Below are 19,398 nucleotides of genomic sequence, written 5' to 3'. Positions count from 1 at the left end.
CCCGCGTTTCCTGTCTCCTCGGCGCTTGGCCTGCCGGTGATCTAATCGCAAAGCTAAATCGATCATTGCTGGGCAATCGAGCGACTGGGGATCAACTTGAGCTATGAGATCTTTAATCTCTTCTCTCAGTCCCTGATAAAAAAGGGACATTTGTTTTTCTCGAGGCCATTCTGCCTCTGCAACCAGGCGGTTAAACTGGGTGACGTATGTCACCAATTCTTTATTCCCTTGACGCAAGGTTAGCAACTCCCGATCTTTGCACATTGTAGCCGCCCTACGATCAAATATCTTTCTGAACTCATTCTGGAAGTCTTCCCAGTCATACAAAACTGCATCATCCCTTTGTATTAATGGATTTGCCCAAGCCGCTGCGTCCCCTGTCAAATACGAAATGACAAAAGCTGTTCTAGCTTGGGTTGATCGAAACGCTGCATGTTTGGTCAAGAAATGAAGTTTACATTGTGTGAGGAAGGTCTGATATTTCTGAGGATCCCCCCCCCATACCTTTCCGGGGGAGCCAAGGGAACCATGTGTTCATGAGTTACATGTACCTGGACCGGAGTAGGCGTCGCTGCACCACCAGGAAGGGGGGGAAGTTTGGGCAGATAGACTAAGCACCTGAGTGGCTAACACCGTCTAGTGGCAGCAAGCTCAGCCTGCAGATTCTGCAGGACCTTGGTGAGTTCCTCCATGACTGGTTGGGTCGTACCACTCGAGAGCCGGTGACACTTGGGCTTGTGCTTCTGTCACGACTTCAGCTTCCAGGCTCAGGAGTGGCACGAACCAACCTACCCCTCCAGGGTCTTGGCGCCTGCAAGTTAGACTTACACAAGCTTCCGCGACCCGGGCGGGGAAAGAGGGTTAGGATCTCGATGGTTGGATAGGTTCAGTAGTTAGGGTAACCGGAAAGAGGGCTGGGAGAGGGGAGGTGGTCAGGGAAGGGGACATTGGATAACACAAAGCAATAACTGGTATTCATAGACATAGATATTCACAACATGCACATTTCCCCCCCAGCCCCCAGAACAAGGCTTATAACCAGAAAGGGACTTATCTCAAGGGGTGAGTGCTGGCCTCCTGCCTGCGCACTCTCAGGTCCGGAATCCGGAGCAGTGTTATGCTGAAAAGAGAGTGGGAATTACCATCTGCGTGTTACATCACACACTGAATGCTGACATTCACTCACTCTTGCACTAGAATTTCATGCACCCTTCAGTGCTCATTAGTTTAGTACATGCAGCTGTTAATATGCCCCTTTACGAGCGGATTGCAGCCGCGCGTGGCTCCGCGTCTTTCAGTGCTCAAAAGTTATGCAGAGTTTTTCCCTTTACGAGCGGATGACTGCCGCGCGTGGCTCCGCGTCCGCTATTGCCCAAATCGTGTTGCCCCAAAGGTTTCTGCGCAGCAACAACTCGTGGATTAATCTAGACGGCTGTTAGTGGGTTAAACATGCCCAACTATGCGCTGCGTGTTTTTCTATAGTTGCGCGTAGTTCAATTGCAGGCACTTATGGCGTTAATATTCAAGACTTAGCTTTGCTGGGGAGGGGGGAACATGAAGAGGTTGGGCGGAGCCCCCCTGCGCGTGCCCCTGACCGCCGTTGCTGGTGGTGTTCTCTGACTCTCTAGTGTTCTGCACTGCGCTGCGCGCCTTCTCCCAGCTCGGCTTACGCTGCTGATTGTCTGCGGTACTTATCTGTATGGCTTGAGGGGCCCGGGTGGAGGTTGCATGGGGCGTGGCCCCTCGTGAGCTTCCCCTTGCTTGGAGCTCCGGAGAACACGTCCTCTCTGGTTGCTGTCCTGAGCACAAGCCCTGTGCTCTTGTTGAACGCGTGCGCATGCGCGCGCGTGCCCCGCCCGACGGGGGCTTCAACATGTAGTTCTTGGCCCAGGGGTGCTTGGGAGATGTGGTCCTGGAGCTGTTTCTCCTGCAGAAAGGACACAACAGCCTTTTGTACAAAAGTATTTTGTTTTTTGTGGCTTGCATCTTCTTGATGCTGATCGTCATTAGTTCCTGAGCCCTTCCCAGCACTGGAATACTATGTTTATTATTGTGGCCCATGACAGACATGGAGGAAAGTTCTGGGACTAACTAATTATACCCCGATGGCAGCGATACGCCTTGAATTAGGGCTCATCTCCCTGGCGACTCTGATCGAAATAAAGAGAGGGAAATTGCTTATAAGGATTATGTATGCTAATGCTCAATCATTAATGTCTATTTTGAAAAGTGCTCTGGGAGAAATGAAATGTGATGCTCTACAGAGATGTGAAAAGCAATGTACTAAATATTTCGAAAAAATAGGATGGTGTCCTCACTGGGAAGAAGGGAAAAGTGCCCTGCTTAAATCTTTAAAGAATGATGCTGAGAAATGGGATTGGGCCATAAGTCATGAGAAGATAGGGGGGATGAAATCCCTAAGGTCATTCTCAAAGCTACATTTCAGCTATAAAGAGCCACAGCAGTATCTTAAGATACTTCCTTCTCCAATTGTACGAAGAATATTTTTAAACCTGCGATTCAATAGGCTGAAGGTTCTGGAAATAACTGGAGCATAGATGGGTTAACCCGAGGAACACATTTGGACGATATCACTAGTGATTTATTTTGGATGAGAAGTCTATCTGGACATAGCCATGGTCTGACTATAGACATTACTCAGGTTTGGATGGCTGCTGAAAAATATTTGTCATGCCTAGATGCTAATGTTAAACTGCTTGAGAATATTTAAGTTAATATTGTCTTGTTTTGCGACATTATGCCAGGATGCTATTGATGTTGTATGTGCTATCCTTTTTATTTGTTGTTTTAATATGTTGTTGGTTAAATGTATCTGGTAAATAAGACTGCTTTGGGTAAATATGAAGCGTCTATTTGTATGACATTTTTCTTTTTTTTATTGTGTTTAGATACTCTGTTGTTTTTCTTTTTTCTTGTGATATTTATTTTTTGCTCTATATGTTTTAGCGGATACACATATTGTTTTTTATGATGTATAAAAGTTTATGTTTCAATTATACAACACAATAAAAAAAATAAAAAAAGAAAGGCCAGGGCTAAACAGATCCATTAACCCTTTATTGTTCTAAAATGTTGCCAACCTTCGCACACTGGGAAGAATGTGCCCAGCAAGGCCCTGGGAGGAGGCCTGAGTGTCTGTGAACAATACGATCCCATGAGAAGGAGGCACGAGCCTGCAACCCCCACCAGTCCCAATTGTAAGTTATGGCACCCAAATGCCCTAGTTGTAGGACTCCTGAATTGCATGGTACCAGCAAGCCTCAGACCTCTGATCATAAACCTGTTAGACCCCCAATCGATAAAAAAGATCTTTGATCGGCCCTACCAGGTCCAACTTGGGTCCTTCCTATCATCTATCTTCCTCTCTACCTATGGTGTTCCCCAGGGTCTAACCTCTCGCCCTGGCTTTTCTACCAAAACCTGGCAACTCTCACTCACTGCATTGCCATTTTCTGCTCAAATTTCCAGTGCTACGCTGACGACACTAAACTCATTTTCAGGCTTCCCTCGGCCACCTCCTCTCCCTATCTCATCTCTGATTGCCCAACTGCCATTCAAGATTGGTGTGCCGCCAATGATCTTTGTCTCAACGCCAGCAAGACAGAGATTCTCTTCATCGACACACCTTCACCATCCTTTCCCCTCTCTCTCTGGCCGGCCTCCATTGGCCCTCCTCCTATTCCAACCTGCGAGGTTAAGAACCTCAGGGTCATCTTTGACTACACACTTTCCTTCCCACATCTCTGAGGTCTCTAAAAAGTCACACTTCCTACTGTACCTCCTCAGAGGTCCTCTGCCTTTCCTCTCCTTCCCCCAGAAACTCACTGTCTCCCAAGCTCTGGTTCTCTCTAGGTTGGACTATTGTAACAGCCTCTTTCTAAATCTACCTGCCTCTACTCTCCGCCCTCTGCAACTAATCCAGAACAGGACTGAAGACTTGTCCTTGGCCTCAAGCCCTGGGAGCGTATCTCTCCAGCTCTGAAATCTCTCAATTGGCTCAAAGTGGATGCAGGATTAAATTCAAAACCCTCTGCATTGTCCACAAGGCTTTCTGGGGCCAGGGTCCAAAATACCTTCAGCTACCTCTCCACAAATACCTCTCCTCTCAAGCTCTTCGCTCCTCTACCTCTAACTCCCTCAGGGTCCATTGTTTTTCAAAGAAACAAGCTGGGGTAGATCTCTGTCTTCCTCTGGAATAGCCTCCCTGCCACTCTAAAACTTGAGGAGAACCATCTCCGGTTCCGGAAGCACCTCAAGACCTTCCTCTTTACTCCTGCCTTCGTTCCCCCTGTCCCCTGCTGATCTGCTCTATTGGCACTGTGCACCTGGCCACTCTGTCCCCTGGGCCCAGGTACCTGCTCACCATGCCACCCTCCTGCACTGCCTCCTGGCCACCCCTTGCTCTGGGGATTGTATCTGTACCCATACAGTCCCCGCATGCCTTGGGGTTTGTATCTGTACCCATACAGCACCCCCCCATTTTCTTCTTTTTCTGCACTTATCAGACTTACCCAGTCTGCTGCCGTAAACACAGCACTTGCCACTTGCTGGCTGCACTACCACAGGTTATTGCCTCTATTATCTATTTATTTGTATTTATTATTATTTATCTGCTCTCCTCTGCTCTGCATTCTCCACTCTCCCCCTTCCATGGACTTTTCTCCTTCCCCTTTCCCATGCACTTGCACGTTCTCAATGTCACTGGGCCTAGTAAGATTGTTTTTGTGTTCTCTCCTGTTCCCCTCCCTTGCCTTGTCGTCGCGCTCTGAAACACTTGTGTATGAGCGCGATACAAGTAAAATATCATATCATATCATAAAGCAGGGCTTTCCTGCCTTCACTTCTAGGTCACTTGATTTGTGCTGCTAGGTGCTCGGAGGGATGAAATTATATCCCAGATCGAGGGCGGAAGACCTTGGAGAGATGCCGGCCTGTCTGGGAGTGAGTGAAGTGTGTGAGTTAGTATGACCTTGGCTTTTCGCCCAGGCCCCTGTCTGCTCATGCCAGGTTCACTGTTACATAAATAGTGATGTGTTCTTTGTTTGTAACATGATTGCTACTTCTGCGCCCTTTGAGCGATGACTGCAGCATCACCTACGTGGAAGAAGTTGAACGGACGGGGCTGGGACCAATGGCCTGGCATCCCCTATGGAGCAGATTCGCACCAACCAGCCGTGCGGGTTTCTACTGTATGTAATGATGTCACTGATGACACTGTGTACCTTCATGGTGTGCTGCTCATGCAGCTTCTGGCAGAACGTTACACGGCAGCAGAGTTCTTTGTTGCTGCTTTTTCCTTTTGTATGGAAATAAAACGTTGTTATCCTTGCAAGAGGTGTATTGGGCCTTTTTCCTTAGCGGGTTGTATTTTTTCTGGTATGAGCGTCAAGGGGCTTTTCCTACATCTTCTATTCCCTAGTCTCTTAATTAGTTTGGATTCGAATTTTTTAAAGCAAACATGAAAGCAGTGACTCTAGCTTCCCTTTTGGACTCTGTGTAAGTTAAAAAAACAAATAGAGAAAGGTAATACTGATAATGATTGGCTAGTTATGTATTGGCTGTATTTGAAATTAAATTATTTCAAATGTAGTCTGTCCCAGGATCCCTCTCCTGCATAAAAGTATTCTATGTTTAAAAGTATTATAAAGCTACCCATGATGTAGACAAGGATTACAGGTAAATAACCTTTCCATCTTATATGTGTTTGTCCATTAGGTAGCATTTTGAATGTTAGCATTTCCACAAGGCAGCCATCGACATGGTTTATGATCCCACTAATTCTGAACTTAGCCATTTTTATTGGGCAGTGGGTTGGATGGTATGCATTCCAGCCCATTCTGAGCATCACTAAAGAGTGGTGGGACGGCAGTCTTTGAGATCCAGCCCATTTTGAATATCACCATTTGCGCAGGGCTTCAGAGTGGCATTTTTGAGGTCCAGCCCATTCCGAATGTCACCACCTCCACGGGGTGACTTTGTCTGAGGTCCAGTCCTTTCTGAATTTCACCATTTACACAGGGGGTGGTTGGCATGGTTTGAGGTCCAGCCCATTGTGAATTTCACCATTTCCACAAGGTGTGGTATGGCATGGGTTGAGGTCCAGCGTATTCTGAATTTCACCATTTCCGCAGAGGTTGGTGTTGCATGGTTTGAGGTCCAGCCCATTCTGAATTTCACCATTTCCACCGGGGGTGGTGTGGCATGGTTTGAGGTCCAGCCCATTCTGAATTTCACCATTTCCACAGGGGGTGGTGTGGCATGGTCTGAGTCCAGTTCATTCTCAATGTCACCATTTACACAGTGGGTGGTGTGGCATGGTCTGAGTCCAGTTCATTCTCAATGTCACCATTTCCACAGGGGGTGGTGTGGCATGGTCCGAGTCCAGTTCATTCTCAATGTCACCATTTCCACAGTGGGTGGTGTGGCATGGTCTAAGTCCAGTTCATTCTCAATGTTACCATTTCCACAGGGGCTGGTGTGGCATGGTCTGAGTCCAGTTCATTCTTAATGTCACCATTTCCAGAGGGCGACTGGATGGGGTTGTTTGAGTGCCAGCCCATTCTGAATTTCACAATGTTTACAGGTCAGCAGGCTGGCATGGTTTGGGGACAAGCCCATTCTAAATGTCACCATTTCTATAGTGCTTCAGGGTGCCATGGTTTGAGGTCCAGCTCCATTCTGAGCAGCAATGTCCAAAGGGTGGTGGGGTGACATTGTTTGAGGTCCAGGCCTTTCTGAATGTCACCATTTCCACAGGATGGCTGGGTGGCATGGTTTGAAATCAGCACATTCTGAATGTCTCCATGTCTACAGGGTGTGGGGTTGTATGTTTTGAGGTCCATCCTATTATATGGGTTTGATGTAATTGTCTTGATCTGAGACTGCTTTCACTTTCATTATTTTGACTCTGTTCTCTTTCCCTCTCTTGCAGACTATGCAGAATTCATTTTCTTGGGACTCTTTATGTCCGAAATGTTTATAAAAATGTATGGGCTGGGATCGAGGCCTTACTTTCACTCTTCATTCAACTGTTTCGACTGCGCAGTAAGTGTCTACACTGGATGGAATTGGCTTTTATGTTGATGTTAGTGTTGTGCAGATGGTTGGGTGAAGAATACCTTACACTGTATTGATGTACTTGTTCTAGGCCTGAGGTTTTGCAATAGAGTTTCTGCCGCCTCTTCCATGTTGCTAGGGTATAGGTACACAATGGGAGAGACCCCTGTGACCTATGTTTCCAGTTGCAAGTTTTTGTTTTAAAAATGTGCCATTCTCTATTTACTTCATGGGACCAGGTAGTGTTTACATGCTTAGTTTATGGCCTGCTACAATGTGGAAGACCATTAAGTATTTTCCACTGACTAAGAGTGTGTTAATTACCTTTTATTTTGTCCACAGGATGCTCTACTAACGGTAGTTCTTAGTCTGTTTGTAAGGGCCAACAACAGGTTGCAATAGTGACTAGCCTCTCACAGATGGAGTTGGACTTGTATAAAGTACATGGACTAGCACAGATTTGTCTGGACGTTTATCTGGTCCACCGCCTCTTAGTGATGAAGTTAGACTTGTAGGTAGTACATTGATTAGCACAGGTGTGTCTGGGCCTGCAGTTTGGTCCACCACTGTCAGAGATGGGGTTGGACATGTAGGTAGTTTATTGACTAGCACAGATGTCACTGAACTGGTATCTGGGTGACCAACTGTCAGAGGTGGGGTTGAACTTGTAAATAGTACCTTGACTAGCACAGATGTGTCTGCCATGGCATTTCTTCCACTGTTTGCCAGAGATGGGCTTGGACATGTATATTGTACATTGATTAGCATAGATGTACCAGGGCTGGTATCTGGTGCACCGGCTGCCAGAGATGGCCTTGTGCTTGTAGATTGTACATTGACTAGCACAGGTGTGTCTGGACCGGCATCTCGTCCACTGGCTACTGGAGATTGGGTGTTACTTATAGATAGTACATTGACTATCACAGGCATGTGTGGGCTGGTATCTGGTTCACTGGCTGCCAGAGATGGACTTGTAATTGTAGACTGGCTTCCACAGATATGTTTCGGCTGATATCTGGCCCACTGGCTGCCACAGACGATATTACCCTATTAGCAGGTCCACCAGCCGCCCGAGACATTATAGGAATGGTGATAGGTCTATCAGCTAACAACATTGGGGTTAGACTACCTGCAGGACTATTGCCTGCCAGAATTTTGACTGCACTGTTGACAGGTCCATCCACTGACATCAAAGTGGCTGTATGGGTCGGAGGTCTATGGACTGACATAAATAGAGTTGGAATGGTGACAGGTCCACCCACTTGCAGAAATGGTGTTAGATAAATGGCACTTCCATCCATCAATATAGATACAGTTGTACTAGTTGTAGGTCCATGGGCTGCCAGAGGTGTGATTGGCGGTTGGGTATAGAATTTTGGCAGGTCTATTTTTTTTTTTTTTTTATTTATTATTGATTCAGCTGTAAAAACAACTTTTTCAATATACAAATAATATTTAGTACAGACATCATAACAATGCACTTTAAGCAATTATGTTACAACGTACAGAGATTTTTTTTTTTTTTTTTTTTTTCTTTAAAACTGTCAGTAGAAAAATCGGTCAATAAGATATAGGATATAAGATATAGGATATAAGATACCCCAAACAATATAGAAAGGACAAAACAAGAAATGAAGAATAAAACAACGAGATACGGCATAACGGCCATCTAAGAATGATTAACGGTCTCCAATTTTAGCGCTTGAATGAAGGTCGTTAATGCGATCTGTAAGGGGTATTGATTGGCACAAAGCAGAAAAGACCACCGCAATTCCTGGGCAACCGCTGCCATAGAGGACAGCAGGTGCTTGAAGTGCGTTGATCTCAATACAGCTAACTGTGGGCAATAACAAACTAAGTGTTCAAGAGATTCAATAGTATTGCTTCGCATGCAAAAACGACAACCGCTTAACGTGGCAGATCTTAATTTCCTCCGTACCTGAACCTGATAGGTTGGCCATAGATCAAAACGGGCCCTTAAATACCCTGCTCTTAGTTTGGGTGAGGGAAATTTTAATAAATATGGCTCAGGACATTTCATCAATTTTGGCCAAAAACGCAATTTACAAGGTTGACAGTAGGTGTTACATTTGTCAATAGTGTTCGACCAATCAAGGTTATAAAGTAATTTTTTGGACTTTGCCGGGTTGTTTATGAGATTGGGGATGGAAATATTTGCTGATGCTAGGGCTTCTAAGCAAAAGTTTATCCATGAGTTTGTGAAGTTCTTCTCTGCTGTCAGCATGTATTCAGCAATTACCTTTAGGAGGTAGGTGTTATGATTTGCCATTAGGCATTTGCGGAATAACATGCAACATCGCCAGGTGTAGATTGCGTACAGGGAGGTCAAGCCCAGTTCATACCGCAACCACGAACACGGCACACACTGGGGGAGGGATAGTACTGACCTCCAGTACTTTCCTTCCAACCTCGTCAGGAATTGCATATTGCAGTTCAGTAGTGTTTCTGTCCCATATAATATCGCTGGTATGGCTTTCATGGACCAGAAGGTAAGGGCAGGTTGAATGGTGAATTTTCCAAATTTAAACAGGATGATTTTGGCTTGTGAGATTGCAGTATTTAGTTTGGTATCCATACGTTCTATTTGACCGGTGGGTTTGACTTCACCAGTAAATTCAATACCTAAATAGGTATAATTTTTTACTATTGTGATGGGGGAATTGTTAATCGACCATGTCAGGTTATATTTATGTATAGAATTTTGGCAGGTCTATTGATTTGTAGTGATACGTGTGGACTGGTGTCATGACTATCTTCTGTCAGAGGTGGGTTTGGACTGGTGGCAGGTCCACTGATGTTCGGTAATGTGGTTTTACTGGTGGCATAACCATCGGATGACTGAACTGGGGCTTGAGGGGTGACATGTCCTTGGGCTGTCAGAGATGCATGCCTCCTGTACTGGTGGCAGGACTGTTGGGTGCAAGTGATGTGGTTCATGTGGTGGTATGACCATTGGGTGCCTCATGTGAGATCTGTCTGGTTGCAGGTCCATTGGCTTTCAGCGAGGGTCCTATACTGGTCACATGTTGGCTAGTTGCCAGTGATTTATTTTGGACGGCGACATGGACCATAGTTTATTTGATGGCATAGTAGAAATTTGGGAACCTGACATTCTGCTTTATGGAGTTTCTATTTTATTCATAAACACTGAATAGCTCAGCTATGGGAGAGAGATCTTAAAACACCTTTTCTTAAAAAAGATAATGCTCAAATTATAACAAATATGCCTTTCTGATTTTCATTTCTTTTTTAATTTTCCTCTATAAAAGCACATTTCTAGTGAGCGGTAGGTAATATGACTGTCTGTTGCCAAGAAACACATTTCTATAAGCTCAAAGACAAGGTCCACCCTGATGATCGTACTGTGGTTTGAGGAAATGGTGATCTTGGCACAACTGGAGAGAATAACATTCAATCTCCATGGGAGGAGCAAGTAGTTCCAGAAAATCTGGAGGCGATTTTTAGACTTAAATATTTAACATCTGAAAGTTCACTGTCTAGCCTCACATCCAATAGCTGTACAACACTTTTTTATCCTACCATCCCGCTTAACTATCCTCACACTTCTCATCCCGCTGATCCATCCCACCATGGACCTGAATCCCTTCCCCCAACATCCCATTGCCTGTCTTCCCTGCATGCCTCTGATACCTGTACCCACTACTCTTTCTTCTCCCAGATCCCACCCACCTCTTACTGTAATTTAATAGTCTACATACTAGCTACACAGTGGACTTGATAATCCTGTAGAGGTTACCGCCCACACCCATCCACACTGGTAAGGGTCCGCCGCTATACCCTCTGGCAGCAATGTAGAAGACTATTTGTATTGTGCAATTTCAAGCATGTAATTCGATTCAGTTTTGCCTTTCTACCTCTTTAGGGTTTAAACCTAACACTCCACCCTGAAGAGTTTACTTGAACAGTTAATGAAATAAGCGGCTTTTAAAAAGCTAATTTATCTGCATTTTGAGAGACAAAGCTTTCCCTGTGTAAGTACCGGAACAAATTATAGAACAAGGATGTTACCTGATAAATACTAGCCTGCCACATTATGACAGCTAGCCTGCTCCACTATCCCATCAGGGACAATAGTGGCTGTTATGCATCAGTAATTTTTCCACTATATGTAGCAATAATCGCCCTACAATGATAGGGCTGGAGAAGGCATCTGAACCTGTTTGAGTAACAAGGTATGCTTTACAATGCTAAAGTGTTTGTGTTTCTATTCCCCCAAACAGACACTGTTAAGTGGATCTCAGGGAAGAAATCGCCAAAAGACACCAAGCCGTTTCTATTGTCTGTCTGATGGCTTCTCACACCGTAGAGAAGTTCCTGATTTGCCTAGAAAATGCCATACATGAGATTGAAGACTAGGAAATGCAATAGATTGCGAGTCAGTGAGGGGAAGTCAAACAAAATAAAACACGTCACGACTGATTTAGGGTTACAAAATTCTTTATTTGGTAACACAATGGTCATAGTTAGATAAACACCTCACAGATGCTACGAGAAACTCTCAAACTAAAGAAGGACTTCTTAAGAATGGTAATTCTCTAGTGCGCCTGTGGTTCCCCTTGTGAAGAAACATAAATGTCCAAAACCTATTCTAATAAGTCCTTGCTCCTCAAGGACGCCATACTTCTTATAAAGAAAAGCCCAAAAGGATTAATCAATTGAATATCCTAGTCCAAAGCTTATGTGTATTTAGCCTCCTGACTACCCTGTTCTAATAACACAAAGGTTGGCCAAAGTAAAAGTTCAGAAACCTACCCTTCAAAGTCCATCCACTTGTTCAAGATTTTCAACAGGCCCTTTAAGGACCTTAGATTTCAGAATACAAAATACAACCCCTTTCTTGATATGCATTCTATGCCCGTACTGCAGCTAAATTCTATTTTTGAATTCTTTTAATTATTTTGTTTCAGTTGCTCTTTTAATTACTGTTAGCTACGGCTGCCATTAACCTTCGAAAGCGCATATTCGCATTCACTTTATTTTTTGTTTAATTTTGTTTAGCTTACTGTGTTCGCACTTTATTTTACTTTCCTTGTAACATCAATGCGCTACTCACGGGTGGGGGTGCCTGGCCTCATGACTGGGAGTACCGGGGCTCATACCCGGGTCACCTACAAAAGTCCCTTTTTACTTTCTTGCCTCCACGCACAATCACAGCTGAATCCAGCAGCGGATTGGATTCTGCGATACCATGTGTAGGCTAAATAGCAGACCTTGGCGAGCGCGCAGCGGTCACTCGTCAAAGTTAAGCCCATCTGGTGGGCTATGACCGAGACATGGGCACTTCAGCACGTTCCCTCTACTGTCCTCAGTAAATATTCTGGTCGGGTTATGCTGCAGTTGGCTCCCAATTGTACAGCTCTGCCTACAGGTATGACAAGTAACACGTTGTGCACTGTGTTTTCCACACCGGTTTATCATAATGTCAGTAAACTACATTGTTTGCTACTGAACGCTCGTTCTATACCCAAACATGTTTCCGATCTTTAAGATCTATTACAAGATACCCGGCCTGGTTTTGTTTCGTGGCCTAAGACTGGCTACAGGATACATCTCAACCTATGCTGGTTCAAGCTATTCCCCATAATATAGCATCTGGCCTAAGGACAGAGACTCTGCCCATTCGGGAGGAGGTCTAGCTGTAATTTCTAAAACCTTACTGATGTGCGTATTGCAGCCTCTCCAGGTTGTCATTCAAATGGAGGCTCTGCACCTGCATATTATTTTTTAACCAACACAGACTGTGCTTGCATTACTGGTCTATCTGCCCCCTGGCCAAGACTCCGTTTTATACCCAAGTTCTTAGACATGGTGGCTGACCGCATCCACCAGCATCAAGACCTGATGATTGTAGGTGTTTTTAATCTGCCATCATTGAAAATCACGCCAAAAATAAATAAAAGTTGTATGCAGTCAATGGGTGACCTAAATCTTCATCAGAATATCATGGGTTCTACCCATAAAGAGGGTAACATGTTGGATTTGGTTTTTTCATCCCCCAATCTGGTCACAGCGTTCACCTTTTACCAAGTTTTGTGGACTGATCACTTGGTGCTCCCATTTAAGATGAATGGTTCCTTGACCCCAGACTCTGCACCCCAACCTCCCTCAGTTTGGCGTAGATGGTCTACTCTTGCCCCTTCGCTAATCTCAGCCAAAGTGACATCATTGTGTCAGCCACACAACACCAGTTTTTCGCAGCTGGACTATGCTTTCAGAATGTCAGCAGACCTCCTAGGCCCCCTCAAACTATCAGTGCGTCAAGCTCATCCATCTGAACCATGGTTTTCCCATTATCTAGCAAAGCTTCCTCTGCTCCGAAGGCAAGCAGAAAGGACCTGGCAGTTACTTATTCGGTCTCTGCTAGGTCCTTCTTTTGGGAACCCACCCGTGTTTACCAGCTAGCTATAGTGGAAACTAAATGCTTCGATTTCTCTGGCCAAATTACCCAGGCTTTAAATTAGCCAAAAAAACATTTTAAAATTGTTAGATTTCTAGCAGTTAGAACCACTCCCACGAGCACTCCCCCCCCATACTCAGTCTTTATGCGACTCAGTCTCTGACTTTTGCATTGAGAAAATCAGTCAGATTCGCCAAACTATTCTATCATCTGTGGCGCCTAACTGTCCCAGTCAGTTTGATGACAGTGTTGCTTCATCAGCCACCTATACCAATCCAATATCATGGGCAGCCTTTTCCCCTGCTAGCACCAACTATATAATTCAGGTAATACTCAAACTTAAATCCACTTTCCCTCTTGATTCCTCTTTCTGTCTTGAAACTAATGATAATGAACATTGCACCCCTGGTTATGGCAGCTGTAAATCACTCTTTCTTTTCCTGTTTGTTGCCTGCCACGCGCACACACACTTTGGGGATCCCTCTTTTGAAAAAGGCCACACTCAATGCCTTACTTCTATGAAATGACGTCCTATCTCTTTGCATTCCTATCTGATGAAGGTATTGGAATCTTTAGTCACACCTATGTTAAGTTCTGTTTTAGAAAATGCCTGATTTTTTAATCCATTCCAGTCCCGCTTCAGGCCTCTCACTCTTGACAATCCTTCCAGAGCCTCCAATTTAAACAACTGCCTGAAGGCCATTGGGGACTGGATGGCTCAAAATTTGTTGAAACACAATGGCGACAAAACAGAGGTTTTGACCATTGACTCGCCATCTGCTGTGGCCTGCTGGACGCCTGATTTTTGGCCTCCATCACTAGGCACTTTTCCAAAGCCAGTTCTAAGAATCAGGGTATAATAATTACTGCCTCACTCTTTATGGAAGCCCAAGTAAATTCAATCTGCCAACAAGGACAATTTAAGCTCAAAACTTTGCGCACAGTAGTTTCGTTCCTCCCACTTCCTCTACATTCTCGAGTGGTAGCTTCTTTAATGTTAAGCATGCTCGACTACTGCAATTCTTATATCTCTCACAGCCGGCTTGTCTATTACACCGTTTGCAAGTGTTATGAAACACTGCTGCTCAAGTCATTTATGGCTTATCTTCACGCAACCATATTTCATCTTCACAGTGGTTTCTCGCTAAGTAGACTTTAAATCTCTCTGCTTGGTCCATCGGGCCTTCAATGGACAAGGAGTTGACTATTTGCCAGAAAAGTTCTGCTGCTATGTCTCTGCTTGACAGTTCTGCTCTTCTTCTGACTTGTTGATCCTAGTTCCCACATTCTGTCAAGCCAGAATTGGTGGCCAAGCTTTCTCTGTCTCTGCGGCAGACCTGTGGAATAAACTTCCACTGGACATCCGCAAAATCACCAATCATTTGGCTTTTCGACGCTAATTAAAAACGTACCTGTTTAACTAAATTTCAGTTGCTGTTTCTGTTCTATCTCGCTGCTCTGTCATAAGTCAATCCCTTTTAGTGCCATGTTGCCTACGGGTGTAAGTGCGCTCCATAAATTAGCCTAACATAACATAACTATGCATGTTTTACTAGGACAAGGTTGTCTTGAGATGACAGCCTACATTTCAGCCTTTCATATCAATCAAATAATGTTGCTGCAATCCTTCTTTTCTAATGCTGCATCTCCAGCAGAAAGATATCTCATGGCTTTAAATGTGGGATCCGTCTGGAGTAAGCTACTACACTTGTGCTTTTAATTGTTTCCTTCATTTTAATGCTTTTAGTGCCCATCGTTATCTGAGGGGTATGTCCTTATGTTGTGATACATGCACGGAGTGAGCAATTACATATGTGTTTTTCAATTGTGTAAGCTAATTTTACTGCATGGAAACGAAGTGTGAGTCAGTAAGTGCTTCTTTGTTTGGTGGAAATGTTCTCCCCAAACTGCATTGCATGCAGGTAGATTACTAAACAGCGGAGTGGTTGTCGGCAGAGATACCATTGTGTACATTGTATCCATCAGTCCCCAATGCTTTGAGATACTCAGACCCATGCGTTTTGCAACCTAGAGAAACCTGATGTCAGTTCCGTCTACATGGAGCCCTACTGCAGGAGCACCTATAATTACAGTTATAAGTACTCCAAGATTTCTTGATTGTTTTTTTACCTTATGAAGTCGGCTCAAATGTCAGAAATGTTTAAAGGGTTTATAAAGGAGGTACTGCCACAGGAGCTACCACAACCTCAGCTTCTGCAGTACCCATACCAGCTCCACCTGCACTGCCGCCGCCACCACCACACCCTCCACTGATGACTATACCTGTTCCTTTGGTGCCATATGATGTGGTGTCTCAACCTACCGACAGAAATTTAACTGCTCCACCTCCACTCGACAAGGTGGCAATTTTGACAATAGAAAGCTCCAAAGGTCTAGATTCAGGCGAACTGCCCATTTTCGGATCGGTCAAAAAGATGTACACTCTGATGAGGGAGGGGAAGAATCAGAGTTCCTTCATCAGCTCAATTATTTGATTAAGGTTTGGCAGAGTGTCTGGGTGTGCCGACACCACAAAAAGATTGACCAGAATCGTGAGTGTTAGCAGAAGTATTGGCCCTTCAAGCGGCTACCACATCTGGAATTCCATTGCAGAATGATGTTTTATCAGTGACAAAGAACATTTGGACAAAGCCACATTCATGTCTTCTAGTTTTTCAAAAAACTAGATGAACGCTGTAAGCCGTCAAGTTCAGTAGGACTTCTGCTTTCATCACACCCCCAACCACACTCATCAGTGATCGCAGCAGCTTCACTTACGAGAAGCCTAGCAGCTCAAGTACCACTTCAGCCTCTACAACAACTGCTTCCATTTTAACTAGCGAAGATAAGCTCCTGGAATCCATTAGGGAAACGGTATACACAAACACAGCACTGTACCTACAACAAGCTAATGCAGGGGCGTTATTCGCTGCAGCAAATCAACTGCTCTTGAAAGAAATCTCTTATTTCAGAGAGGTCATGCCAATCGAGAAACAAGCATTTTTTTAACCAGGGTTGATGGAGGAAAAACTGTTTGTCCAAGATATGTTGGAAGAATCATTGGGGCATACGTACACTGCCAGCAATAGCGTGTCCATAGGCTGGACATGTGGCAATAGGTATAGGTGCATGCCAGATATGTACTAATGAAGTACAAAATCAAATGCTGTATCTGCCATTTGAAGGTTCGGATCTATTTCATTCATCTACTGATGATGAATTGACAAAAAAGAAGACAAGCTATCAAACGTCTTCTGGGCCAAGACAATGCAGAAGCAGACAGACTGAGCAGACTCAGAGTGAATTATTATGAGTGGGAACTCTCCACACAGATTGCTCCGAAAGTGTTCAACTGCATTCCGGAGACAAACCTGTTTGCCATGACCAGTAACTCCATATGTCACAGATTTGCCTCTTAGAAAGGTCAGTATAAGAGCTCTGCTGGGGATTAATTCCAGATAGATTGGTCAGGAATTAGATGTTATGCGTTTCCACTGACTCCCACTGATACAGAGATACAGAGATACCAACAACTGCATACTGATTCTACCAGTGCCTCTTTGGCCTTCCAGAGCGTGGTTTTCCGATCTCACGCAGATGACATCTGAGGGTCCGCTGGGGTTGGAGATACCAAAGAACATGATCACACAGCAAGAGGGATCAGTTCTTCATCTGAACGCACAACTCATGTTGCTTGTGCTTGGTTCTTGAAAAGTTAACTCTAAAGCACATTTACCTTTCTGTGGAGAATAGTAATATAATTCTAAAAGGTAGAAAAGATTTGGCAATAATGCAATATAAAAGTAAGACGACAAGATTTTGTTACTGGTCTCAGCAAAAAAAATGGATCCACTGAATTGCTCTTTAGATGTTGTGTTGTCCTTCTCTGCTTATTTGGCTCGCTCAGGGGTGCAAGCCAATACTTGAAGGACTTACCAGGCATCTATAGGGGCATACAGAAACTCAGAACAAATGATTCTTCATCTGCAAATCCTGTTGTTAACAGGCATTTGAAAGGGTAGACAAGAATATATCTACCAGTCATCTCTACGTAGTTTGTGCCGTAACAGCACCTAAACTGTATGAGCCAATGGCCTTGGTGGACATCAAGATGGTCATGCTTAAGACAGTTTTATTCGTGACACTAACTTCTGCCAGAAGAATCAGTGAGATTCAAGCACTATTGGCTTAAGAACCCTATACAACATTTCATAGAGATAAAGTGGTGTTACGTACGCATCCGTAATTTCTACCAAAAATGGTGTCAGACTTTAACATTAATCAGCAAATATGGCTACCAACATTCTTTCCCAAACTCAGCCACAGGCCTACAAGGTCCTGCATTGCTTGGATGTCAGGAGAGCGTTGACTTTTTATTTAATCAGGTCAACTGAGTTTAGGTTGTTGGAAGCTTTGTTTGTAACTTTTGATGGAAATGCACCTGATGAACAAGCTTTAAAAGCATAATTAGCGAGATGGATGGGCTCGTGCATTTCAGAGGCAGACAAAGTGTAAGGCGAAATTCGCCCAGAGGGAATTCATGCACATTCGGTTAGAGCAAAGGCAGTAGCTGTAGCTTTCGAAAACACATTTGATGGGAAGTTATCAGTAAGGCTGCTACATGGGCTACCCCATCAGCTTTCTGTAGACATTACTATCTGGATGTAAGCTCTAGAGACGATGCAACATTTGGCCAGGCAGTACTCTGAAATTTGTTTGCATAGATAGCTGGTTAACTTAGCTCTATCTTAAAGTTTCAGTTGACTTGGATTCACCCCTACAGCAAGGAGAAAAGGGAACAGGATGAGTAAGAACATTTTATTGTAGCGACTGCTGTTCACCTAGTCCAAAGTCCTGTTTCCTCCATAGGCCCCACTCACCATCCCCCTCAATTAGGTGTAGTTAGGACTGTCGTTCCTGATGTGTTTATAAAGAGAGACTGAGGTGTGGCCCTTGTGGGTGGGGTTAGCATGCACGATCACACACGCTGCTGCACTTCTGCATGGTGTGAGAAACCAGAGGGTGTCTCACCCGCTAGTTCCCGGGGATATCTCTCTCCGGTGGCCAGAGCACGGCCATCGTCTTTGGATCCAGACCCTGGGGGAGGACCAGTGCGGGAGGATCACCTGGGTGAGGGGTCTTCGGGGAGTGAGAGTGAGATATCTGATGGCCAGACGCAGTATTCACCCTCATTTTGTTTCTCAAACCCATCCATGCTCGGAGATTCCAACTCCCCCCGCCCCTTTTTACACAAACACTGGGTCGAGGGAGATGATGACTGAGAATAACAATGTTTAAGTTACTTAACTGTAACTATTGTTCTCCAGCATGAGTCTGGCATGGATTGACATGCTCATGAATATTCCCTGTCGTCAGGCTGGGAATTCTCGTTAAAAGAAAAAACAGTTTCACTTTCACTTCAAAACTGTATTTCTCCTCTAAACCAATCACTCGCCTCTGGGCCATACTTGCCCCCATCTAATGAAAGTCCTCTCCCTAACCCCCTCCTCTGGCAGCCCTCTACAGATTTCGTAAGCACATAAAGTGGCAGTATGAACAAGAAGAGCCACAGAGGGGATGGAGGGAGGGTTCACATGTGAATCCATGCCAGACCCATGCTGGAGAACAATAGTTAAAGGTAAGTAACTTAAACCTTCTCCAGCATGGGGTCTGGCATGGATTCACATACTCATAAATAACAAATACATACCACTACAACATTTCACCATGGGAGGTGGCAAGGCTCAACAGAAGCAACAAATTGTTACCTCCGGAACAGTCTCACCTCAAGCGAACAGGTTGTGTAGCACTGCTTGTCTGACTCTGGACTCCTCACTGGAATACCGGTCGATGCAGTAGAACTTCATGACGGTGAGTGTTGA

General features: G+C 44.6%; 1 protein-coding gene across 18 annotated transcripts in view; it reads left to right on the top strand.

The window, feature by feature from the left end:
- The window catches only part of CACNA1A (calcium voltage-gated channel subunit alpha1 A), a 2,932,691-nt gene that overhangs the window by 1,283,476 nt on the left and 1,629,817 nt on the right, over positions 1 to 19,398 (top strand). For all 18 annotated transcript variants that reach the window (XM_069604327.1, XM_069604317.1, XM_069604315.1 and 15 more), the window contains one exon: positions 6,953 to 7,065. In XM_069604327.1, the coding sequence (XP_069460428.1) occupies positions 6,953 to 7,065 (113 nt within the window). The remainder of the gene's footprint in view (positions 1 to 6,952; positions 7,066 to 19,398) is intronic.

This window comes from Ambystoma mexicanum, chromosome 3q, assembly GCF_040938575.1.
Source record: "Ambystoma mexicanum isolate Mex_15411 chromosome 3q, UKY_AmexF1_1, whole genome shotgun sequence".
Taxonomy (NCBI): domain Eukaryota; kingdom Metazoa; phylum Chordata; class Amphibia; order Caudata; family Ambystomatidae; genus Ambystoma; species Ambystoma mexicanum.
This window is presented reverse-complemented; position numbering and strand designations above follow the sequence as displayed.